This window comes from Lampris incognitus, chromosome 2, assembly GCF_029633865.1.
Source record: "Lampris incognitus isolate fLamInc1 chromosome 2, fLamInc1.hap2, whole genome shotgun sequence".
NCBI lineage: Eukaryota > Metazoa > Chordata > Actinopteri > Lampriformes > Lampridae > Lampris > Lampris incognitus.
This window is the reverse complement of record NC_079212.1, coordinates 120,465,857-120,493,289: the sequence shown is the minus strand read 5'-3', so window position 1 is coordinate 120,493,289 and position 27,433 is coordinate 120,465,857. Positions and strand designations below refer to the sequence as shown.

At 42.9% G+C, this 27,433-nt stretch overlaps 1 protein-coding gene across 1 annotated transcript in view; it reads left to right on the top strand.

The window, feature by feature from the left end:
* Positions 1 to 27,433, top strand: part of LOC130133650 (band 4.1-like protein 1) — a 116,194-nt gene that overhangs the window by 87,545 nt on the left and 1,216 nt on the right. Inside the window, 8 exon segments of the mRNA XM_056302077.1 lie at positions 7,573 to 7,808; positions 10,359 to 10,508; positions 18,714 to 18,842; positions 24,467 to 24,526; positions 25,527 to 25,622; positions 26,086 to 26,107; positions 26,110 to 26,165; positions 27,262 to 27,379. Of these exon segments, the coding sequence (XP_056158052.1) occupies positions 7,573 to 7,808; positions 10,359 to 10,508; positions 18,714 to 18,842; positions 24,467 to 24,526; positions 25,527 to 25,622; positions 26,086 to 26,107; positions 26,110 to 26,165; positions 27,262 to 27,379 (867 nt within the window).

Here is a 27,433-nt window from a genome sequence, read left to right as displayed (position 1 = left end):
AGTGCTTTGGGTGTCTAAATAGAGCACTATATAAATGTAATGATTATATATATATATATATATATATATATATATATATATATATATATATATATATGTGTGTGTGTGTGTATATGTATTAAGATAGATGTAGGAAAAAACGTTAATAAATTTCAGTACAAGCCTGTTTCATGCGTCACGCACTCAGTTGCCAATGTGATAAAACCATATGCTATATATACTTAGCACAAAAAGTAAGGAAATTTGTGTTTGGTAGATTATTTCTTTGTTGTAACAATGCTTCTTGGCAATAAATCTTATATCAGGCACCTGATTGTCAGCACCTGGGGTACCAGAAGCTCAAAACAAGAGTCAAAAGTAACAGCAAAATAAGCTGTTTGGCATTGACAGAGATTTGGCAAATTTTTCATGGGCACAACCCACATACTCAGCTCTGCTGCTCATCCCACAAATGGATGTTCCTTACAAATTTGGCACCATTTAAAAGGGAAATAAACACGTTTTCCAACAGTATAAGATTTATTGCCAAGAAGCATTGTTACAACAAAGAAATAATCTACCAAACACAAATGTCCTTACTTTTTGTGCTAAGTAGACACACCAGCAGAGTTACAGAACCTCGCCTGGAAAAGGGAAACTGGGGCCTCCTCCTGCGAGGGGAACTCACCGGCGAGCGTCTGGTGGCTGGTTGGGCCCAGCCCGAGAAAACAACATGGAGCCACCACCCCGTGGACTCACCACACACGGGGATGAGCATTGGGGTAGGGTGCAATGCAGGCCGGGTGGCAGGCAAAGGCGGGGACTGGGGCGTGCCGACTTCCGGCATCACAGATTGGTCCTCGGCACTTGGAATGTCCCCTCTCTGGCAGGAAAGGAGCCTGAGCTGGTGCGGGAGATGGAGCAGTACCAACTAGATATAGTTGTGCTCACCTCCTCACATAGCATGGGCTCTGGTACCAAACTCCTGGAGAGGGGCTGGACTCATTACTTTTCTGGAGTTGGCCAAGGTGGCAGGCGCTAGGCAGGTATGGGGATACTCACAAGTCTCCAGTTGAGTGCCGCTGTGTTGGAGTTCTCCCCGGGGAATGAGAGGGTTGCCTCTATACAACTGCGAGTCGCTGGGGGGAAGGCTCTGACTGTTGTGTGTGCTTATGCACCAAATAGCAGTTTGGAGTATCTGGCCTTCTTGGAGTCTCTGGGGGGTGTCCTGGATAGGGCTCCACCTTGGGACTCTATCATTCTGCTGGGGGACTTCAACGCTCACATGGGCAATGATGGATAAACCTGGAGGGGCGTGATTGGGAGGAATAGCCTCCCCGATCTGAACCCGAGTGGTGTTTGTTATTGCCAATTCATGACTCGCACAGAAGTTTTTGGACTTCTGCGTGAGTCATGAATTAGCAATAACAAACACCGTGTTCGAACATAAGGTAGTTCATAAGTGTACTTAGTACCGGAACACCTTAGGCCGAAGATCAATGATAGACTTTGTGGTCATATCATCAGATCTGTGGCTGATGTTTTGGACACTCGGGTGAAGAGAGGAGCAGAGCTGTCAGCTGATCACCACCTGGTGGTGAGTTGGATCAGATGGGGGGAAGGCTGCTCGACAGACCTGGCAAACCCAAACGTGTAGTGAGGATGAACTGGGAATGTCTGGTGGAGGCCCCTGTCCATGAGGTCTTCAACTCCCACCTCCGGAAGAAGTTCTCGTGTATCCCGAGGGAGGCTGGGGACATGGAGTCTGAGTGGGCCATGTTCAAAGCCTCTATTGTAGATGCAGTAGGCAGGAGCTCTGGTCATAAAGTCATCGGTGCCTGTCGAGGCGGCAACCTAAGAACCCGCTGGTGGACACCAGCGGTGAGGGAAGCCATCAGGCTGAAGAAGGAGGCCTTTCAGATTTGGTTGACCCAGGTTTCTCCTGCGGCAGCGGACAGGTACCGGGAGGCCAGAAGGGCTGCTGCTTCAGCGGTCGTGGAAGCAAAAACTTGGGTGTGGGAGGAGTTCAGCAAGGCTGTGGAGGAGGACTTTTGGTTGGCCTCAAGGAAGTTCTGGCAAACCATCCAGTGACTCAGGAAGGGGAAGCAGCGACTGTTGACCTGTACTGGGGATGTTGTCGAGCAGTGGAAAGAACACTTTGAGGAGCTCCTGAACCCGGCCAACATGTACTCAGTGGAGGAGGTAGAGTCTGAAGACTCAAGGGAAGCCCCACCCATATCCCTGGCAGAGGTTTCTGAGGTAGTTAAAAAGCTTCTCGATGGCAAGGCACCGGGTGTGGATGAGATCCGCCCTTAGATTCTGAATGCTCTGGAGATTTAAGGCTGTCTTGGTTGACACACCTCTTCAGGGACAGTACCTGTGGAGTTGCAGACTGGGGTGGTGGTTCCCATATTCAAAAAGGGGGACTGGAGGGTGTGCTTCAATTATCGGGGCATCACATTGCGCAGCCTCCCGGGGAAAGTCTACACTAGGGTGCTCGAAAGGCGGCTTCGACCGATTGTCGAACCTCAGATCCAGGAGGAACAATGCGGATTCCGTCCTGGCCGTGGAACAATGCACCAACTCTACCCTTGCGGAAGTGCTGAGGAGGGCTTGGGAGTTTGACCAGCCAGTCTACATGTGTTTTGTGGACTTGGAGAAGGCTTACGATCGTGTACCCTGGGGCACTCTGTGGGGGATACTGCAGGAGTATGGGGTACCGGGGCAGTTGCTACAAGCCAGCCAGTCCTTGTATAACCAAAGTGAGAGCTGTGTCCGCATTCTCAGCACTAAGTCAAACACATTTTCGGTGGGTGTCGGACTCCGCCAAGGTTGTCCCTTGTCTCCGATTGTGTTTGTGATATTCATGGACAGGATCTCAAGGCGCAGCCAAGGTGAGGAGTGTGTCCGTTTTGGGAACCTCAGAATCGCATCTCTGCTCTTCGCAGATGATGTGGTTTTGTTGGCTTCATCAGAACATGACCTCCAGCGTGCACTGGGGCAGTTTGCAGCTGAGTGTGAAATGACTGGGATGAGCCTCAGCACCTCCAAGTCTGAGGCCATGGTTCTCTACCGGAAAATGGTGGCTTGCTCCCTCCGGTTTGGGGATGAGTTGTTGCCTCAAGTGAAGGAGTTCAAGTATCTCGGGGTCTTGTTCACGATTGAGGGTAGGATGGATTGGGGGATTGACAGGCAGATTGGTGCAGCATCAACAGTAATGCGGACGTTGTACTGGGCCATTGTGGTGAAGAAGGAGCTGAGCCAGAAGGCAAAGCTCTCAATTTACCAGTCAATCTTTGTTCCAACCCTCACCTATGGTCATGAGCTTTGGGTAGTGACCGAAAGGATGAGATCGTGGATACAAGCAGCTGAAATGAGTTTCCTCCGAAGGGTGTCCTGGCTCAACCTTAGAGATAGGTTGAGGAGCTCGGATATCCGGAGGGAGCTTGGAGTAGAGCCACTGCTCCTTTGTGTCGAAAGGAGCCAGTTGAGGTGGTTCGGGCATCTGATTAGGATGCCTCCTGGGCGCCTTACTTTGGAGGTTTACCAGGCACGGCCAACAGGGAGGAGACCCTGGGGTAGACCCAGAACTCGCTGGAGGGACTACATGTCCAATCTGGCCTGGGAACGCCTTGGGTTCCCCCAGGAGGAGCTGGAGGGCGTTGCTGGGGAGAGGGATGTCTGAAGTGCCCTACTTAGCTTGCTGCCACTGCAACCTGAGCCTGGAGGAGTGGCTGATGATGGATGAATGAATGAATGAATGAATGAATGAATGAATGAATGAATGAATGAATGAATATATATATTAGGACTGTCAAAATTGACGCGTTAACGCAGATCAATCCATCATCATGATTAATCTGATTAAAAATTATAACGCAATTAACCCATCTGCGCCGCAGAATGACTCAAAATCCCTGAAACGTCTCTGGCAACGCATTTCGGGCAGTTTGTCCAAGTAGAGTTACCGTCACACATGCCGCCGCGCATGCGCAAATGGGCAGTTGATCCGGTAGTGACAGAACCAACCAACTCGATAAGGAAGTATGGAAGATGCTAAACAGCACGTTGGCCCTCTCGGTGGGAAATTTGAATACAAAAAAAACCAAGACGGAACAGTCGACCAACATAAAGTATTGTGCACAGTCTGCAGGAAGGAGTTTTCTTTTCACTGAAGCACTTCCAGCTTAAAATACCACATTAATGCGAAGCATCCGTTAGTCGGGTTTCTGCTAGCACTTCAGCTGACGCGTCGCTCAGCTTGCGACAAACCACCCTCACGGAACGTCTCTCACACGGAACAGTGTGAGAGACTGTTCTCAGTTGCAGGCAACATTGTAAGTAAGAAGTGGTCAGCTCTCCTCTCGGACAATATCAACAACTTAGTCTGTATTAGTAGCTGACTGAAAAAGGAGTAACAGGGCCACATTAATGTGGATAAATGTTTGTTTTGAAAAAGAGAGTCAACAAAGTTTTTTGTTAACACAAACTGTTAAAGGTGTTTAATAAACATGTTAAGTGCATATATATTCCCTTCTGTCTTGAGTCTGTTTTCTCATGCAAAATGAAACGCGATTAATATAGATTAAAAATGAATTATATTTAATAGTGATTAATCGAAATTAATCCACAACAACCCTGTGATTAATCTGATTAAACATTTTAATCGTTTGACAGCGCTAATATATATATACTATATACACTACCGTTCAAAAGTTTGGGATCACATTGAAATGTCCATATTTTTGAAGGAAAAGCACTGTACTTTTCAATGAAGATAACTTTAAACTAGTCTTAACTTTAAAGAAATACACTCTATACATTGCTAATGTGGTAAATGACTATTCTAGCTGCAAATGTCTTGTTTTTGGTGCAATATCTACATAGGTGTATAGAGGCCCATTTCAAGCAACTATCACTCCAGTGTTCTAATGGTACAATGTGTTTGCTCATTGGCTCAGAAGGCTAATTGATGATTAGAAAACCCTTGTGCAATCATGTTCACACATCTGAAAACAGTTTAGCTCGTTACAGAAGATACAAAACTGACCTTCCTTTGAGCAGATTGAGTTTCTGGAGCATCACATTTGTGGGGTCAATTAAACGCTCAAAATGGCCAGAAAAAGAGAACTTTCATCTGAAACTCGACAGTCTATTCTTGTTCTTAGAAATGAAGGCTATTCCATGCGAGAAATTGCTAAGAAATTGAAGATTTCCTACACCGGTGTGTACTACTCCCTTCAGAGGACAGCACAAACAGGCTCTAACCAGAGTAGAAAAAGAAGTGGGAGGCCGCGTTGCACAACTGAGCAAGAAGATAAGTACATTAGAGTCTCTAGTTTGAGAAACAGACGCCTCACAGGTCCCCAACTGGCATCTTCATTAAATAGTACCCGCAAAACACCAGTGTCAACATCTACAGTGAAGAGGCGGCTGTGGGATTCTGGGCTTCAGGGCAGAGTGGCAAAGAAAAAGCCATATCTGAGACTGACCAATAAAAGAAAAAGATTAAGATGGGCAAAAGAACACAGACATTGGACAGAGGAAGACTGGAAAAAAGTGTTGTGGACGGATGAATCCAAGTTTGAGGTGTTTGGATCACAATGAAGAACGTTTGTGAGACGCAGAACAAATGAAAAGATGCTGGAAGAATGCCTGACGCCATCTGTTAAGCATGGTGGAGGTAATGTGATGGTCTGGGGTTGCTTTGGTGCTGGTAAGGTGGGAGATTTGTACAGGGTAAAAGGGATTCTGAATAAGGAAGGCTGTCACTCCATTTTGCAACGCCATGCCATACCCAGTGGACAGCGCTTGATTGGAGCCAATTTCATCCTACAACAGGACAATGACCCTAAACACACCTCCAAATTGTGCAAGAACTATTTAGAGCAGAAGCAGGCAGCTGGTATTCTATCGGTAATGGAGTGGCCAGCGCAGTCACCAGATCTGAACCCCATTGAGCTGTTGTGGGAGCAGCTTGACCGTATGGTACGCAAGAAGTGCCCATCCAACCAATCCAACTTGTGGGAGCTGCTTCTGGAAGCGTGGGGTGCAATTTCTCCAGATTACCTCAACAAATTAACAGCTAGAATGCCAAAGGTCTGCAATGCTGTAATTGCTGCAAATGGAGGATTCTTTGACGAAAGCAAAGTTTGATGTAAAAAAAATCTTATTTCAAATACAAATCATTATTTCTAACCTTGTCAATGTCTTGACTCTATTTTCTATTCATTTCACAACATATGGTGGTGAATAAGTGTGACTTTTCATGGAAAACACAAAATTGTTTGGGTGATCCCAAACTTTTGAACGGTAGTGTATATCCAGTGAATCAAGTAAATTCTTTGAGACAGTATCAGTATTGTCTCATAAATAATTTACTTGACAAACTGGATTATTTTGCTCCTTATTTTTTGAGCCCTTTCCCTACCGTTGAGTGTTTCTTTTAACAAAGTTATGTATATATATATATATATATATATATATATATATATATATATATATATATAGGTTTTCTTCCGGAAACCATCAATGGTGTTGATAAAAGTGCTCAACAAATGAGGAGTGGAATATCAATACAGATGTAGGAAACAAATTTAAAGTTTTTTTTTCTACATCTGTGTATGTATGTATATATATATATATATATATATATATATATATATATATATATATATATATATAGCATTTTTTTTTCTTTTCCCGCAAACCATCAATGGTGTTCTTGATAAAAGTGCTCAACAAATGAGTGGAATATTATTATATATATATAATGGTCTGGCGCCTTAACCAGGGTGTCTCCCCACCTGCCGCCTAATGACTGCTGGGATAGGCTCCAGTATCCCCATGACCCTGAGTAAAGATAAGCGGTTTGGATAATAAATGAGTCAATGAATGATTAATTACTGTCACCACTGCAAATCCTCTCAGTAGCAACAATAAATATGTTTTCAATGGCTGAGCTATGTTTTCTTAATGTTGTTTTATGAATGAAAGTCAATCAGCAGCGCAGCCATTCGCCTTGATTCATTTTGTAACATGAAACCCGTGATGGTTAAACACATTTGAAGTCTTTTAATAAGGGCCTTAAAATAATGATAGCCTAATCTCTGTCATTTCATATCAGACTCGGTTGCTTTCGTGCGAGGGTCCACCGAGGAGGCTGCACATCCACAGACTGACAGGCAAAACATTTTTATTTAGTAGAGTGCACCGCTCTAGTTCAGCCTTCAGTTGTGCTGGACTTCAGATCCTGCCATGCTGTAGCAAATTCTGTCTGTAGTGATGCACATCTGTACGAAACTCTAAAATAAAGGCTTCGAACAATATATTTCCAAATGAAATCAAATGCATTTGCATGGCCAAAACAAAAAACAACCCCCCCCAAAAAAACAAAACAAAAAACAAAAACAAAACAAGGCCTGTTTACAGTGTGTGGGGTAAAAAAATAATGAAACATTGTTTATGGGTCCTGTGAAATAGGTCTCTAGGATCTTATATTTTTTTTGTCAAATCACAGACTGAGTTTTGAATAGGTGCCTTAAATCTGACATGCAACTTTGAATGCTATAACGCAACTTATGTTATCAGCAGAGTTCTCGCGGCCAGTCTCAGCCATGTGTGAGAACCATGACGGCCTGTCCCACCGCAGTGTCAGCGAACAGCATCGCTTCCGCAGCCCTTCGGTGGATGAGCAAGAGACAGAGATGGAGCCCAGTTTGGACCAAGACCAAGATGAGGAAGACCAGGACCAAGAGCTGGCCCAGGAGACAGAGCAAGATAAGGAGCAAGACAGAGATATCACCCCCAGCAAAAAGAAAGAAATGAAGGTATTCAATGTTTCCCTCATGGAGACATTGTGCTTGTGACTCTTTGGGGGATTATTACAATTTTGGGTACCACTTTACAATAAGACTACTCTTATATAGTGTTTATGAATGGTTCATAATTAATTTGATTAGATTGTGAACACTTTATAAATCTTTCATAAGCTGTTATAAAACATTAGATAAAAAGGGGAACAGTGACCTGTTGCTTGCCAAATAGTGAGCCCACATCTATCTGTACTGTTAAGTCTCAGATCTCATTGGTTTCTTAGCAGTAAGCTAAGCAACCAGCAAGACCTGAGATTTATAAGAATAGATAGATTAAAAAGTATAGAAGTAACTTGATCTTGTCAAATAGTGAGCTCGAATCGATGTATGAAAACTATTATAACTTGTTTATAATTGTTTATTAATGATTTATAAAGTGTTTACAACATCATTAATAACATATAAAACATTTCTAAATCCTTATAAGGGTAGTCTTATTGTAAAGCGATACTCAATTTTGTTTATCAAACCAGGCCAGCTTTTATTTTATTCGAGTCATGGGTGCTGTAGTATTAGATGTCAAATTAATATGGGTAAGTTTAAGCCGACTCTGCCCTCGGCACAAAAAAATGGCCGGGACTTCAGGGTTGCTGATGCATATTGCTGCAGTGCAACTTTCTCAAGCCAGCTGAGATTTATCCTGCAGGGGTATTTGGTGGATTTAGCCTACTATCTCCTCTCCCTTTGCTCCTATTCAGTGTGGCTTATGTGCTTATATTACTCCACTCATAACTCACACTAACAGCTCTAAAATATTAAAACCTTTCTTGTTATGCTTAGACATGCATTCATTCTCATTCTCTGCTCTTGTCTTTCACTAACATGATTTTTTTCTTTCCACCTCTTGCTGGCCAAAGGAGGAGGTTGGGTCACCAATTGACAGTAAACAGGAGGTATTTGGTGTCTGGTGACCCCTAGTCTGTCTCTCTGCCTTTATGTCTGTCCATCTGCCAGTCTGCTCTTCCATCCTCCTGCCTGTCTCTTAGTCAGTCTGTACATCTCTCTTATTGGTCTGTATAAATCACTTCCTTCTTTTTCTGCCTGTCTTTCCATAGATCTGTCTATGACTCTGTCTGTCCTCCCCAGTCTTGGTCCTGTCAATGTCCTTGTCAATCTTTTCCTATTTTTTTCTGTCTAAATGTGGTGATTATGATCTTTTTTATGTTGTTGTAATCACACAAAAAAACATAAAAAAGTGCTCCTAAGCACCAAACACAATCCTCACTTCTACTTCAAGTGACATATGTGGATGGTTGTGTGATACTAAAGGCCTGGTTTTTCTAATCAATCCGAAATGATCAATTTCAAACCAACACAATGACCATTCAACTGCTTGATGGTACATGAGTTTGTGCTGCCTCTTTCCAGAAGCAGCATCAATGAAATAACAATTTGTCCCATTGACGCCATTTCAGCATTTCTGCCTCCACTGCTCTATGATTGATATTTTGTGCCAGCCATCCTTGTCTGTCTGACTCTTTCCTTCCTTGACTCCCACGCTCCCCTTTCTATCTCTGTCTGCCTGTTCCTTTACCCGCTTACCCTATAAACCCCCACTCCTGCCTTCTTCCTATGTCATCCTCCCTTCCTCTCCTGCCCCAACTTAGCTCTGTCAGTTGGACCAGCAGACCACCCCTCGGCACAAACAGGAGGTACAAGCTCCCCTGTGCTCCGTGACATGTTGCCACTGTTCCTCTGTGCTAGCGTGTTTCTCCAGCCCACCGTCGCATCCTTTGTGATGTATCTAGGGAAGGTTTTATGTGTTGTTAAATCACGTAACAATTCATAACTGTACTTTGCAGCCATTAGCACTGACTACTTGGTCGTCTTTGGAGGCTGTTTATTGGTATGATATAGTATGACAAGTCCTCAGGGAAATGCTTCTTTTTAACGTGGCATTTCTAAAAGGTCTTCTATGAACATACTGGATTGAAATTCTGTTTTCTTGTTAATGATGTGCGCTTTAAATGGTCATTCTTTGCTATTTTGGCTATAATAGACTTCCTGACATCACTCTGAAACATTTAATTACGTCAGGAAATTTGATTTGATCACAGATTGATGTTGCATATTCATTACTTCATCTACATTTGATGTGAGTAAATTCAGAGCTGTGTTTATTTTGTGTTCGCATCTTGGAAAATAATTGACGTGGTTACTGTAATTAACCTCTGTTTTCAGCGGCTTTCAGCAACTTCCTAAAAGCTATTCCCGTCCATAGACTACTGCACAGAATAGTAATGCTGTTGCAAAATACAAGATGCACTGAATCTTCAAGACAAATAAGCATATCAAATTCATTGTTTGGCATCTCTTCTTGTGACATGTGGTATTTAATGCTGTGATGTTATCTTACAGTCCATTCAGTCATGCACACCAGATGTTAATGTGATTTTATAGTGATGTGTCAATGTGATCTGCTGGAGGAAATTATGTTGATGCTGTGTTAATGCAAATCCTCTTACAGTCTTTGTCATTTCTTTTTTTTTTCTCTCTCTCCGTTAGTTTTTGGATAAGTCACAAGACGTCTTGCTGAAGCACCAGGCCAGTATCAATGAGTTGAAGAGAGCCCTAAGGGAGCCCAACAGCAAGCTGATGAACCGTGAGAAGCGCCTGTCAGGCACTTCCCCGAGTGGCACACCAGAAAAAAAGGCAGTGAGTTGAGGATGAGGGTGGTAGGGCTTTGGGGTCCACCTGGTCAATATCTCAGATCCAACAATCTGATGTTTGACATTCAATAAATGGGCATTGATATTCCAGCCTTGCTACTGTCATGCTGAATTTTTCTGTTTGCTGATGTCTGAGGCAAACAAACAGGCATCGTCTCATATTCACAGGTAGACTGTTTACTAGTATTTTGTGTGCTTTATTACAGTGTTTGACTTGTTCAAACTTAAACAATTGCCAATGTGATATTGAACGAAAGAGTCGCTAAATGTGATACGGTAGGGCAGTTATGGTTAGAAACTATTTAACCTATAGGCATTACAAACAACCTGAACAAAGATGTTACTGCAAGAAAGCAATGATAGTAGAAAATAGAAAAGTCTGTTTCGCGTTCCAAGAAATGTGTATTTTATTCTATCCAGCTCTGGTGTACAAGTATAAAAGTTCACAGTAATTCAGAGATGCTTGAAGATGAGGGAGAAGTGGCTCAGGAGGAAACAACTTGAATAGACCATATACACAGGGTGTTTTGGGGACTGGCCTGTTGTGAGGCACTTGAGACAATTATCTGTTATTTTTTTACAATTACCTAACAGTGATATGCTTTCTTTGTGTCAGATCACAAAGACTGTTGGAGATTTGATCATATCTTTGGAATAAGGCTATCAAAGGAAGAGTACTTAAATTAGTTAAATTAGTGTTCAGGTGTAGTTCTTTTATTGTTGTACCTAAATTGTTGACAGACCATTGCTCATCTGCTAAAAAGGACAATCTGATTATGTGCACACAATATCAGTCTTTCTCTGTGGTAGAAAATGTAATTTGCTAGGTTGCTGTATCTGAGATAGTGATAGTATTTATTCTGTTTGACATCTGAGGGCTGAAGGTTTGAAAAATCTCTTAGGAAACTGCAACATACTTTGCGGACATTTTCCAGAGGAAAGTAGCCACACCTTTGATATGATTATAAAGAGAGAAAAAAAAACTATTAACAGTGCAAATGTCTGCTGATTTAGTTGTGTTGATTTGGCCACTGCAAAGTACAGGTGGGACATACTGGAGTGCACATCTTCTTAGCTTTAAGTAATTTCATGAAAATACATTTCAACAGGACTCACTCAGGTCTTATATTAATAGACTTCTAAAGCGTGACATAAATGTCATGTCCAAATAAGGTATTTGGGATCCAACCCTGTTTCTGTCCAATGCAAAATTATTTCTTTTAATTAAGCAACAACAATAATACTGACTCATTTCTTTTTTTGGGTACTGCTCTATTATGCATTTCTACATTTGTTGAGGTGGATTTTGATCAGTTTAGAGGCTGCTTTAAGAAATAGCTAGTGATGGTTCGAATCCCCGTGTTACCTCTGGCTTGGTCGAGTGGCCCTACAGACACAATTGGCCGTGTCTGCAGGCAGAGAGCCGGATGTGTGTATATGTCCTGGTCGCTGCACTAGCGCCTCCTCTGACCGGTTGGGGTGCCTGTTAAGGGGGGGAGGGGGAACTGGGGGGAATAGTGTGATCCATCCATGCGCTACGTCCCCCTGGTGAAACTCCTCACTGTCAGGTGAAAAGAAGCAGCTGGCTACTCCACATGTATCGGAGGAGGCATGTGGTAGTCTGCAGCACTCCCCGGATCGGCAGAAGGGGTGGAGCAGCGACCGGGATGGCTTGGACGAGTGGGGTAATTGGCCAAGTAAAACTGGGGGGAAAAAGTAGAGAAAAAAAAGAAACAGCTAGCAATTGTTAGCCTGGCATAAGCTGTATTTGACCCTGACGTCTACTGACGCTGCATGCATGACATTCCCAGTGATCTGTCAATTTGCCCGGTGTTACAACATCCGTACTGAGTAACATGGTAAAATATGTAATAATCTCATCACATCATTTCCAATTTGATTCCTCCAAATTTTGAAAAAGAATCATTTCCAAGGAGGGTTTCAAATAAACCTACCGATTTTATCCATAGTTGAAAAAGAAATGGATCTTGATGTAGTCTGAGAGCCCCGAAATGACAACAACGCTTCAGAGATCTATTAACAATTATGTCAGCTTTTACCTCTAATTATCTCCCTTTTCCTCCTGCATGAGATTGTATTTCACAGTCCGTGTCTTTCTGTCTATCCCAGGCTTCTAACTGGTGTGTCTTCACTCTCTTTAAATTCTCTCCTTCGCCCTGTTCTCTGTCTCTCGTCCGCCAGCTGGTGGGTCGAGCAGGGGCAAAGGACCCTGTTAACAGCCTGTCTGTTGAGGGTTTCATCCAGAAGACTGTGGTGACTTCACCTGAGGTTGCACATCTCTCTTTCTCTTTCTTGATGTTGTTTACTTGGTGTTTGTGGTGCTGTTGTTTTTTGTTTTTCTTGACCTTTTGTATCTGTTTAAGTCAGCGAGTACTGCTGGCGTCGTGTGTGGTTGCCGCTTCTCCCTCTCGTAGCCCCTCGTGCTATGTTTATCTGTTATCTTGTTTCACCCTGTTTATTGTAAAGCAACTTTGAGTGTTAGAAAAGCGCTATATAAGATTGATTTATTATTATTAATGAAATGTTACATAGAAAGTATACTGTGGACTCACAGCTTTTCCCGATATGTGATTTCTCTATTTTTCAAGAAAGTGTAACAACATATTCTACAATTAATCCCTAAATGCAAGTGTGTCTTTCGAAATCTCTGCATGTACCTGTTGCACTTAAGGCAGTTTGTTTGGTGCTTGAAGTTATTGTGGAGATTTTGTAGCAGTTCTGCTTGGCGTATCTAACTATGTTTAATCTATACCAACATGTAGGGCTCTGAGGAGTGGGTATTGATTGAAAAACAAGACAATTATCAACAAGACCATGACTGGAAGGCTGAAGAAAAGAACAAATCTTTCATCTCCCCACCATTAGTGGCTGATGCTTCTTGGGAGCAAAAGAAAGAACTGGAAAAAGAGATGAGTGTTTCCAAGATGATAAATGTTGAAGTAACAAAGTTTGATGGCCATGAAATGAAAAGTCCTTCCGATATGATTTCATTGCCAAAATCATCTAGGGAAACAGATGAGTGCTCTGAGCCTCGGCTGACCAACAAAAGTGGCTTTGTGGTTCAATTACCTAAGAAAATAGACCTGCTTCATGACAAGTCACAGAGTAAACCATCTCCAGCCTTAGACCCAGAAACAGACAATGACCTGGCCCCAGGCCCAGTCCAGTTGAGGGAGCACACGGCTAATAAACAAAGGAAAAAGAAGAGACCCCAGAGTTTAAACCTGGGAAAGCCCAAAGAGCTCATTTATGAGAGAGAAGGCGATGGGTCCAATGGGGAAGAGAATGAGGGCTCAGAGTGGGAGGTCAGTCCTGAAAAAATCTCAGACACAGACAATCATCCTCAACTATCTCCAGTGGTGATGATGAGAGATGACCAAGGGTCAGGGAAAGATCAGTCTATCAAAGAAAAAAGGGAAGAAGATATATTAATAGGAGAGCACAGCGATGTCTCCACCCAGGGAAAAGACCAAGCAAAGAGCAAAGTCAGCCACGGTAGGACAGCAACTAAGGAAGTAGGCTCAGTAAATGGACCTGATGAGGCAGACTATGATAGTTCAGTAGCAGAGGTTAAGAGTGAATGTGTGCTGAACCCACAGGTACGAGGGAAAAGCCTAATTGATAGCAAAGAGCTGGCAGAGGTGAAACTCAGACAAGTGAGGACACATGAGCGAAAGATCAGTAGCTCTGGGGTTGAGGATATTGAAGGTCTGATGGGGGACAAGATTCAGAGGAGGTCTTTTCACCGGCTCTCAGGCAGTTATCAATCAGAAATAACCAGGATTGTTCCTCTTAAGCCAGAGAGATCAAAGAGTGTAGCATATAAAGATGAGAGGGAAAGGACAGGGCTGGAGGAATCTTCACGAGCTGTGAAAAGAGAATATCGCTGGTCAGTTGGCTCTCCAGAGGGGTCTTCAGACCTCAGCTGGACTGATGTCTCCACCTTTAATCCAACCTTCTCCACCGACCTGGAGGGCATGACTAACATGGGGAGTGACACAGAAAAACGGGATGATAGTTATCCGTTTGCAAAAGGACCCATAGAGAATCAATTGTTCAGCTCAAAGGTTTCAGCACTCCCCAAAATGGCTCCTCCGGCCCCGCCAGTGAAAACACAGAAGGCCAGGGAGTCTGGGCTAATACTGCGGAACAGCCGAAATGCCAGCAGGGAACCCAGCCTGGATGCAGCCAAGAAGAGACACTCGGTAACTCCACTTGGCAACTGCTATTCAGTCATTGGATATAAAGCATCGCATGAGCTTCAGACAGACTCGCACACCATCCTTCTTTTTTTCTTCGTTTTCAGTGACTCAGAATGCTCATACATGTTACCTACACGTGCCTGTATGAAGATGGGGTGGAGCAATACTTTTTGCTCTGTCTCATGGGCAAAATCAGTAGAGCAGCCATCAGTGCATTTGCCCATAGAGCTTGGACTTTCCTGTTTTTCAACTGCCCACTTTAATTCCCTTTCCCTTGCTTCCTCCCTCTGACATGTATCCCAATATCTGGTAAATTTGTAGAACTCAATACTGGCTGTGAGAGAGCTTTTAATCACAAATAATGAAAATACTATGTTTTGCTAGTTGGCTCATCTACCTGACCCTTTACCCCTGTGAGCTTCATATTTCCTTCCAACTCATTTTTTCCTCTTGTCAGAGGGTTGAAAGGAAAAAAAAAGGCTCACATATTGCCATCGCTGTTTTTGCACATCTCATTGCTGTATCCAAACTGAAAATGCAAATCGGTTTATATTTAACAATTCTTGTACAAAAGAAACCCCCTCAGGTGAAATGTACGGTGATAAAAACATAACTGCCAGACATTATTTGATGCCACAATTAATCATCTCACACTAGTTCGGACTAATGGAGGGTGGTGTTGATTTGCATGCCAGACATTCCGATGACTAACATGGAATTCAGAGAATTCCCAAAAAGGTGTTATGTTTTTTGGGTGGTGATAATAATTCATAGATAAGAGGAAATTCTATCCATAACCTCCACTGGATAGAATGCTGTCATTTCCTCCAAGCACATTGGCTCCTCCACCTGTGAAAGACCAACAAGCAATAAGCTGCCTGATGCCACACTTCAGTGCCATACACAAGCTAGAATGAGATTTGCTGCTCTCATTTCACTGTTGGTATCATTAGGAGCTGGCACTGGAGTGAAAGAATTTGGAATGAATAGGTTTGATAGCTTTCATCATTTTGCACCTTTTCATCTGAGTGGAGGATCTTGGACATATTGGATTAAATAGGCATGAGACAAGTTGTTGCATAGCTCTGTGCTTGTTAGCCAGTCGGGTATGACTGGCAATTTTGCAAGCATATGAAGATAACATGAGATAAAACTTGGTGTTGAAAATGTGGTCTTCCAAACATTCTAAAGCACCTTTGCAAGCGATCTTTATAGTTCAGTTAGGAGTGCTTTAAAAAGTACATTGAAGCACTTGTTCTGTAAATAAAACATTGTTTGGCTATTTGAATGCTGCCCTGTTGAAATTCAAGGTGGTTAGTATTGCAGCACTTTTCTGATTCAGTTTTTGGTCAATGAGTGGCTGTTACTATGATGAAAAGCTGCCCATAATAGAAACTGCATGATGCTGTGCTTTAGTCACATTGTAACAAGGATGCATGACTGTAGATTATGGTTTTATTTGTTGCAACACGCTTCCTACTCTTCTGTTCTTTGCAGTGTGTTGACTACTATACTACATTTTTAGTGAGAGCTTGAAATATCTGCCTGAATCCAAAAGGACCCAAAACAATTTAAGTAAGACCCATTGGGCTCAGGCTGTATCAGACCAAATTTCTTACCTAACCATGGATATGGGTTAGGCACTACTTGAAAAAAATACTGTAAGAAATACTTCATTTATTTGTTTTTGCTATTTATTATCAGCAAATGTGTGGCAATTTTGGGCTTTTGTTGAATTTGGGCTCACAAGATGCAATCCACCAGGATCTTGGATTAGGTTGGACAAATGTCCCAGGTCCCAGGCAAGCTCTACTATTACCTTTGTTTGTGTGGTGGTTTTTGCTGTGAGCTGATCTAACTTAAGCTTGCTCTGCCCTTTCCTCTGCTTTCCTCTGCAGGAGCCTCTTTCTACTCCTGCCATTTATGAAGAGCCATTTCCTGAAGCCAAGGTTTTTCATTTGAATTCAAACCCACCTTCATGTGCTCAACTTACCTGTTTTCCTCTTACCTGTTGTGTACCTGAACTAAGAACAATGCACTCACAGCTGCCTTTTTTTCCTTCTTTTAATTTCTCTGTGTATTGCATGCCTCCGACTGTGTTTGAGTCTCTTTATTCCACATCCGGCACCTCTGCCTTATCTAAGGCAACCTCTCAGCTGGAGAACTATTCATTTATTTTTGAAACATAAAAAAAAAGGTTTTTGGCAGGATTTCAAATGAAAATATGTCATGTTCTATCATTGGCAGCTTTGGGTGTCCTCATTCATTGTCATCATCTTCCAGGAATTCATCCCTTTAATAATTTACACAGTTGCATGTCATAGGATGAGTGAAGGTTTTTCACAGTGCAAGTTACAATATGCTGCATGTAGCATGACTTTAGGTTTAAATCAGATATAGACAACCATGTACCATGGAGTGCCAAGAGTATGCAGCTTTTCTTCCAGCCAATCGTTACACCTGGTGATTTCACCGATTCTGTTCTACTACTTTCAGATACTCCCATTAGGGGTTGCCACAGCGGATCATCCGTTTCCATCTCTTCCTGTTTTTTGCATCTTCCTGTGATTTCACTGATTAGCGCACCTTAAACCTTAAAGGACAGACTAATGTGTGCAATCACCTGGTGTAGTGACTGGTTAGATGGAAAACCTGCACACTGTTGGTTCTCCATGGTATATGGTGGCCTTGGTTGGCAACCATATGGTTGTCTGGTTTCGACAAAGGCAACCTGAATTCTAATACATAACACAACTGAAATCACAATGATGCTCCCATCCCATTCAGTCTCTCAGCCATCATCTGTCAGACTGCAATTGTGTGATATTAGTGTGGCGGCCCTCTCTTTGTGCTGGTCGCAGAGGGAGCGTGGGGATAGGAGGCCCCAGCCCAGTTTGCCTCCAGAGGAGGATCAGGAGCAGGACACTATGGCCTGCTTGAGAGAGATTCCTTTGGGCATCGAGCGCAAGTGCTCCAGCATGACGGTCAGCTCTACATCTAGCCTGGAGGCCGAGGTTGACTTCACCGTCATCATGGACCTCCACTCCGGCGTGGAAGAGTTCTCCAAAGGCTTGTCTGAGTTGGAAGAGAGGGAGCAGCAGCTGGAGGTGGGGCGGGAAGACTTTGAGGAGACCTCCAAGTTCTACTCTGCCCGCCTCATGGGCTCCCTTGAGAAGTCTCCTGTGGAGGAGGGGCCTCCTGAAGAGCGAATGCACCACGAGGTAGACAGACAGACCTATTGACCCCTGCTCCATCACCACTGCCTAATGGATTGGCGTTGCCTGTGTTGGGTGCCATAATCACCTGTGGCTGTTTCAGTTGGACCATTTTCTCTTTGTTTTTTTATTTATTTTATGCTTAGATTTATATTATGTTGTTATGCATGTTATGTTTTATTTCCCATATTCCATTCCATTCCTTCCCATTATCCAAACCGCTTATCCTGCTCTCAGGGTCGCAGAAATGCTGGAGCCTATCCCAGCAGTTATTGGGCGGCAGGCGAGGAGACACTCTGGACAGGTCGCCATGCCATCACAGGGCCACCGCCAGGCTATCACAGGCCACTAGGCCTGTGATGTAATATTATTTGTCATATAATTTGTTTATTCTTCAGCTGAACTTTGCATGCTTTATTAGCCCTTTGTTCTTTTGTTTTTCAATGTATCCTCCCTTCACTTTTGTTTATGACTTCATTGTTTCATTTCAAAGTTCTTTCAATAATTCAACTGTCATCGCTATGGTTTACTGTGATGAAGAAAAATGTCATAAAGATTTACGTTTGAATATTTTAAAACTGCACAAGTCAACAATAATCATGTGTTGCGTTCCTAATCTTACTTTTCTCATATAGAAGGTGTAATTTTCCTAGTGAGGAGTATGGGTGTTCTCGTGATGGTGCCGTGAAACTTGCTGTAGTAAATTCCGTGCTTTCTCTTGTCCCATTTCACGTCCTGCTGTGTCTACCACAGCCTCCGGTGGCAAAGAAAGATGCCAGTGCGGTGAGCATGGCCCACATGCTGAGGAAGGCAGAAGTCAAGATGGAGACGCACACCAATGGATCAGAGATTCAGTCCAACATTGTGAACGTCTCACCGCAGGTAAAGCATGTCTACAATGTATTTCGGGGGTGGGAGCGGTGATGCATGTTAGATTTTGGAAAATTTTCAGAGAGGAGTGAAAGAGAAAAAGCTGAAGGCCATTTTCCTCACTTATCTCCATTCAATAATCATGTCAATCATCAATTTCTTGTGGTATTTTAGGAGAGATGAGATGGATTCATCAGTTTGAAGGGAAGAAGTGTGCTTTTTAAAAAATTTTTTTTATAAAGACTTGAGTGGCTGTTGATTAGGGCAAGCACCGCATTCTCTGGACTTCACTCTCATAATAGCCTTATTCATCAGGCTTGAAAGACATAATAGTGTCATTATGGAGTGATTAAAGTATTGACAGGAAATTAATGAGGATGATGAAAGCGGCTGGGATTCATTTCCACCGGCAGAAATTTTAGCTGCAGCTGCCCCACAGGTGCCTTATTAAAATTTAATTATTGCCAGGCTCTTTTGTAGTTCAGCTAATGGCATGGAGAAACTGTGGCAATGATCTTGAGTGCCTTTGAAGCGTGATCTCAGAGTTGAATCAAATTTTCAGAAATGTCGGGGCAAGCCATGGTAACTTCTGTGTATGTAGCCTATATCTGCACGAAACAAGATTACGTCATGTACGGAGACAAAGCTCTCCAGCATGAATTGAGTCCACCAGCAGAGGGTGGCATAGTGCTTCTCCTTCCTCCTCCCCAGCGACCCAAAACCCCGGTTCTCAGTGCAAACTGTCTGGAACCTGCTGTAATTTTATTTTCACTCTTAGTAATGACTATAATCATCCATCCATCCATTATCCAAACCGCTTATCCTGCTCTCAGGGTCACGGGGATGCTGGAGCCTATCCCAGCGGTCATTGGGCGGCAGGTGGGGAGACACCCTGGACAAGCCGCCAGGCCATCACAGGGCCCACACACACACATTCACACCTAGGGACAATTTAGTATGACCGATTCATAAACGTTATTAAGGTAGCACTCTATGTACTTTATATATTATGAAATGCAGCTCAAATTGCTTTACATTAGAAAGAAGCAGACAAATTAAACAATTACCTGCAGAAAAAAAAGGTATAGTAAAAGGCCAGTTTAACGCAGTAGAATAAGTCAACAACTGAGAATGAAAATTAAAAAATTCAAAAGCATTTAAGATAAAAAAGTAAAATATTACAAAAGCTCTCCTTGCTGCTGTCAGTGCATGGGATGCTTCTCGCTGGGGTGCCGGGTGGCAGGTGGGGGGACGTCGGCTGTATCCATGTCCGTAGCCTGCATGTGTGGCGGCAGGTTCCTGGTCGGGGGCCTTCTGGAGGTACAGCACACTCTGCCATGCTGGAGGTGCTTGGCGGGATGCCAAGTGTCCCCGGCTGGTCCCTGCGGGTGGGTTGCCCTCCGGTACTGGGGATGAGCAGCGGACTGGTCCTGGGGAGGTCTGCTTGGCTAAGAGATAAGATCCCAGTGTTTTTAAATCTTTTGGCAGTTTTTGATAGCTCAATATTTATGCAGTTTCTTTGAAATAGATTAACAGGGTATTTTTTTCGCAATCAGAAGCATAATTTAGATGGCTTTGCCTTTTATCAAGTGCAGTCGTATACTATGCAAACTTGGTAGTAAACACATTGGTGTAATGCATACTGGGTAAATAAATGTTTACTTAATACAAACAATTTATTCTGACAGTTATCTTGGGATATATATATATAGAGAGAGAGAGAGAGAGAGAGAGAGAGAGAGAGAGAGAGAGAGAGATAGAGAGAGAGAGAGAGAGAGAGAGAGAGAGAGAGAGAGAGAGAGAGAGACTTCGCCTCAGCATACACCAAAATATCCGACCAAGACAGAGACATAATAGCCCATGCCAAAGAGTCAATTTTATACCACAAGGGAATCCCATGGCAAAAGCAAGGTGGCAGTAAATTTGACATGACCATGGGCAGCTTCGATGGGGCAGAGACTTATGAGCTAGTGGGCTTGTACTTGTTGTCCCAACGACAGGTCCTAGACATCAACGTCGGGCTATATTGAGACGACGGCCTGGCAGTCTGCAAGAAACCGGCAAGAGAAGTTGAAAGAATAAAAAAGAAAATGTGTAGTATATTCGTAAGCAATGGACTAAAAATTTCAATTAAGGCTAACAAAAACCAAATGGACTTCCTCGACATCTCATTAGACCTTAGAAATGGTACATACAGGCCATACATGAAGCCCAATAATATACTGCAATACATTCACAGAGAAAGCAATCATCCACCCTCTATTTTGAAAAATATCCCAGTGAGCATAAATAAGAGACTCTCATGTTTATCGTCTAGTGAGGCCATCTTTAATGAAGCAGCCCCCCACACACACACACAAAGAAGCCTTACAAAAATGTGGATATAATTTCAGGCTTAAGTACAATCCACCATCAATTAGTGACAGCCAGCAAAAAAAAAAAAAGTGCAACAAAAGGCGTAACATCACCTGGTATAATCCTCCCTACAGCGACGCCATGGCCTCTAATATTGGAAAACAATTTTTCAAGCTTTTAGATGAGTGCTTTACCCCAGACCATCAATTGAGAAAAATATTCAACAGGAACACGGTCAAAATGAGCTACAGCTGCATGCCAAATGTTCAGCAGGTTATTTCATCCCACAACACAAGCATCATGGCCAAGGCACAGACCCCCTCAACGCAGCCAAACACCACCAACTGCAAATGCCATGTTAAGGCATCGTGTCCTCTTGAAGGAAAAGGCCAGACCGAAGGAGTCATCTACCAGGCATCAGTGACAAGAAAGACAACTGCAATGTGGACACTTAAATTGGACTAACAGAGGGCCCTTTTAGAATTAGGTTTAACGCCCATATGAGTAGCTTCAGAAATGACCATGCGAAAAATGCCACCACATTTGGTCACTGGAAGACTAGAATATCAGTTATTCTGTCTCATGGAAAATCCTTGAAAGAGTAATGCATATTCAGTTAGCGGTAAAAGATGTAACCTGTGCTTGACAGAAACGTGTTTTATTATTTGCAGACCTGATACGTCCACCTTGAATAGTAGAAATGAATTGGCCACCAGCTGTAGACACCGAAAACAATATCTCCTTTGTAATTACAAGTGAAATGTCTTTTTTATTCTCTCCCCCATTAGATGATACACATGTGACATTTATTAGAGGTTTTTTTTGAATATTTTAACTGCCTGTCCTTCCAACTGTGCCCCAACACCACCCCACTATATAATTCACATAAATTGCCTTGTTATATTTTTAATGTACGCCATTTCAACAGTGCCCTGGCCCCTAAATGCTTTTCAAAACAAACCCCAGTCCCATTGGTTGTAATGTTTTCTACCCCTCCATTGGTTGCGGTGCATCATAAGTACCTACCCCATTGTTTGTTATAATTTGAATGTCTCCCCATCTGATTGGTTGCTGTCCAACCGAAATTAGGGGCATGACGCTGGGCATTGCAAACTATGATTCTTTGTGAATAAAACATTAGCAGCTGATGAGTGTGAGACGCACGAAACAGGCCTATACTGCAATGTATTAAAATATTCTGCTCCTCATTAGTTGAGCACTCACAACACCATTGACGGTTTTGGAAAAAAAACGCTATATATATATATATAGTATGTATATATAAACTTAGCACAAAAAGTAAGGAAATTTGTGTTTGGTAGATTATTTCTTTGTTGTAACAATGCTTCTTGGCAATAAATCTTATATCAGGCACCTGATTGTCAGCACCTGGGGTACCAGAAGCTCAAAACAAAAGTCAATAGCAACAGCAAAATAAGCTGTTTGCCATTGGCAGAGAAGATTTGGCAAATTTTTCATGGGCACAACCCACATACTCAGCTCTGCTGCTCATCCCACAAATGCATGTTCCTTACAAATCTGGCACCATTTAAAAGGGAAATAAACAGGCTTTCCAACAGTATAAGATTTATTGTCAAGAAGCATTGTTACAACAAAGAAATGATCTACCAAACACAAATTTCCTTACTTTTTGTGCTAAGTACGTATGTGTGTGTGTGTGTGTATGTGTATGTATATATATATAAATGACAGCTGATGATTGCTTATGGCATGAAACAGGCTTGTACTGTCAATTAAAGAATTACCTGAATCACTGGATTATATATATATATAAATTGTGTGTGTGTGTATGTATGTATATATGTATGGGCGGCATGGTGGCCCAGTGGTTAGCACTGTCGCCTCACAGCAAGAAGGTCCTGAGTTCAAACCCCGGGGTTGTCCAACCTTGGGTGTCATCCCAGGTCGTCCTCTGAGTGAAGTTTGCATGTTCTCCCCGGGTCTGTGGTGGGTTTTCTCCAGGTGCTCCGATTTCCCCCACCATCAAAAGAAACACGCATGTTTGGGTTTATACCTCCTGTCTGTGCCCCTGACCAAGGCAATGGGAAAAGAACCGGAGTTGGTCCCCGGTGGCAGCACGAAGGTGGCAGCCCACTGCTTCTAGCTACACAGATCACAGCTAGGATGGGTTAATTTGCAGTAAATGAGTTTCTCGAAGGGGATTAATAAACGAAACTTATATATAGCGGTTTTTTTTTCCCGAAACCATCAACGGTGTTGTGAGTGCATTAACAGGTGATGAGTGCGAGACGCACAAAACAGGCCTGTACTGCAATGTATTAAAATCTTTTTTCCTGTATGTGTTGATATACACACACACACACACACACACACACACACACACACACATATATATATATATATACTTTAGCGGCCATAATACTGAGCAGTCCTCCGTGTCTCTCTGGAATGCTGCTGCATTTGTGTCACAGGTAACTTCACTGGCGGACAATCTGAATTTGAAAGCTTCCTGGTTTGCTGATAGGCTCCATTGAGTTTAGTATTCACATTTTCCTTAAACGAATAACAGTACCACAAAGAGTTGTTCATCAGTTTCTATCTTGGAACAATGCCACATAGCACATTTTCACAGTTTCTTGTATAATGCAGCTTATCGACAAACCCTCCATGAGCTTGTCAAGATGGAGGTCTGGCCATGCAAGATCAGTACTCTACCAATTCTCCAATACTATCAAAGCAAGGAGGAGTTGCAAAACTACTTCAAATGATACAATCTTCAGGAAACTCAACTGGCTGAATAAAATGCAAATTAACATCACCTTGACGTTTACAATGTTTCCTATTTTTATATCCAACAAAATCAACACAAATATATCAAATATTTGATGTATTGCCCAGTCCTGTCTTCTTGGTATAAAGGCATGAATAAGTTATTCATCATCTTGCTGGGCTAGGAATGGCTGTACCATGGTAGTATTTCTAAGATGAAAGAATGATTAATCTATAAATGTTGTTTTTTTTGCACCAGAAATGTAATTTGGCTCGAGTGCACAAAATCTGTCTGCACCACTCAGCGCTTATTATTTAGGATAACTTGCATGTGCACTGCTTCAGTGAGCGATAGGTATTCAGTTTTTGTATGATGTTGCATGAAGTAGCTTGGATAATTTTCTATCAGTTGCTTTTTGATTGACAACTAATGCACCAAATCAGGTCCCGTATATGCCTTTGCAAAACACTGTAGATTCGTATTGGCAGTGGTTACTGGCTAACCAACTTTCCTTGTTTCTTTATTTCAGAACTATGAAGTTGTCAGCCATAGGGAGGTACATGCAACACTTAAAGAAAATGGCTCACCTGTAAGTATCTTTAGAAAATGACAATGTTGCTTTAGACTTTAGGTGGATGACACGGTAAATATCACTCTATCTGGGGGCGTCCAGGTAGCCACGGTGGCCTATTCTGTTGCCTAGCAGCACGGGGGGTAGCTGGTTCGAATCCCCATGTTACCTCTGGCTTTGTCGGGCGTCCCTACAGACACAATTGGCTGTGTCTTGAGGGTGGGAAGCTGAATGTGGGTATGTGTCCTGCTTGCTGCACTAACGCCTCCTCTGGGTCGGTCGGAGCACCTGTTCAGGGGGAGGGGGAACTGGGGGGAATAGCGTGATCCTCCCATGTGCTACATCCCCTGGCCAAACTCCTCACTGTCAGGTGAAGAAGAGCGGCTGGCAACTCCACATGTATCGGAGGAGGCATGTGGTAGTCTGCAGCCCTCCCTAGATCGGCAGAGGTGGTGGAGCAGCGGCTGGAACAGTTTGTAAGAGTGGAGTAATTGACCAGGTACAATTAGGGAGAAAAAGGGAGACCCCCCCCGCCCCCGAAAAAAAATCATCCTATCTGTGCTTGCCTTCTTCTATTTCAACTTTTCTACTATCCCACTAAATGGCTGGAGCAATGAACACATGGTATAGCAGATCATGTATTGTGACTCATGCTAGTGTGTTATTTTTCTCAGGAGGAGCTGTTTCCTACAATATTGACTGAAAGCAATATGATGCAATTTTCATATTGTCATGAGACAATCCACGTAGTTGTGCAAGAGAGCTTTTGAACGTGTGTGTATGGTGTGTGTGTGTTGTGTGCTTGTGTGCACTTGCTACCTCCTGTGTCATTGCCCATACTCTTTCAGTGGTGTGAATGTGTGTGTAAGTGTTTGTACGTCATATCTAAAACTGTGTGCGCATGTGTGTGTGTTTGTATGTGTGTCTTTGCAGTGTGTCCCTTTGGGTTTTGATAATGCATTTGGTTAGAGCAGCATTGTATTTGAATGACTCAGTGCCTGTAATGACTGTCCTCTAGGTAAAAGCAGGGTCCCTGGACAGAGAGTGTGTTGTTTCCCCGCTGACAGTGACTACTGAGAACGTCACATCAGCAACCACAACCCAAGTTACTAAGGTAATTTTATATCTGTCCCGACTGGCTACTGTGAGATGACGAGACTTCACACCCATCCCGGCACATCCATCAACAGTGCATACACATCAGTTGCTTATTGTATTGACAGCAGCATAGACCAAGATGATATATTTCTTACAACTCCTTTTCCATATACTGAAAAGTAGCTGCCAGTGAAATTAACAATGAAACACTAAAATGATCTGGCATTATCGGTCAACAGAAAAAAGGACAAAAATATATTAAGCAGCAAATGGACATATATATATGTTGTTCTACAGTCACTTATTTTGAATGTTTTTATCCTAATCTTCCACTACCTTTTCCCATTAGATTTCCTAAATGGTAAAACTGTGGAAGTATTTAGTGTTTTAACAGATTCAGTCAAAGGGGCTGCAGAGATAATTATAGAGATCCATACCTCTTATAGGTTTGTAACTTATCAGGCCTGTGTGTTTTCCAGACTGTGAAAGGAGGTTATTCTGAGACAGGATTGAGAAAAGAATCATCATTACAGGTGACGACGATGTAGACCAGCATCAGGTGAGGTTTAGATTTCATATTCATAATTATTTTAATTAAATTATATGAACCAGCTACGAGGAGTTTCTCACTGATTATTTATTAACTTCAGTTAATTTAGTTTTGATGCCTCTATTTGACCGACACAAGCAAATGAGACCATCAGCAAGATGATTGGATATTGCTGTATAATGATTCCAAATGCTTGTCTCCAGGATGGATTCTCCCTGAAATCTGACAAGATGATCTGTGGCGCACAGATAGGATAGCTGCAATTGGAGATAAATTAACTCAATTTTGTGTATCTTTCAAACACCTGTTTTTCCAAAACACCCACTACATCTCTCTCTGGTAGCATGAGGTACCAGAGGCTGAATGTAGATCTTTGCAATGAGGCAATGCATTTATGCAGAATCAAGTCGCTCTTCTGCAAAACACAACTTCCTTTTTTGACAGAGGCATGCAAAGTCAGCAAGAGTCCAAAAATTCTCTCATAGCACCTTTAAATTCCTACACGGCAGGGGCGTCCGGTGGCGTAGCGGTCTATTCTGTTGCCTACCAATACGGGGATCGCTGGATCGAATCCCAGTGTTACCTCCGGCTTGGTCAGGCGTCGCTACAGACACAATTGGCCGTGTCTACTGGTGGGAAGGCAGATGTCAGTATGTGTGACTGGTCACTGCACTAGCACCTGCTCTGGTTGGTCGGGGGCGTCTGTTTAGGGGGTGGAGGGGGGACTGGGGGGGGGGTTAGCGTGATCCTCCCATGCACTACGTCCCCCTGGTGAAACTCCTCACTGTCAGGTGAAAAGAAGCGGCTGGTGACTCCACATGTATCGGAGGAGGCATGTGGTAGTCTGCAGCCTTCCCTGGAATCGGCGGAGTGGGTGGAGCAGCAACCGGGATTGCTCGCAAGAGTGGGGTAATTGGCTGGATACAATTGGGGGGAAAAAGAGAAAATCAAAAAAAAAAAAGAAATCCTGCATGGCATGTTTTAAGCCATGTGGTTACAAACAGTACAGAGGGTAACTCATTACTTAATAACACTCATAACTGGCAGAAAATGTTGGATAACATGTGAATGTTTGATAGATTTGATAACTTGTTATGCCCCACAGGCCCTTGCCATGGCTATCCAAGAAGCCAAACAGCAACACCCCGACATGCTGGTGACAAAAGCGGTGGTTATCAGGGAAACAGAGTCTCCCACCGAGGAGAATTCAAGAAAACTCCGAGGTATGAGAAGTTGAGAATGTTGACAACCAATTCACATTACTACCATGAAATAGC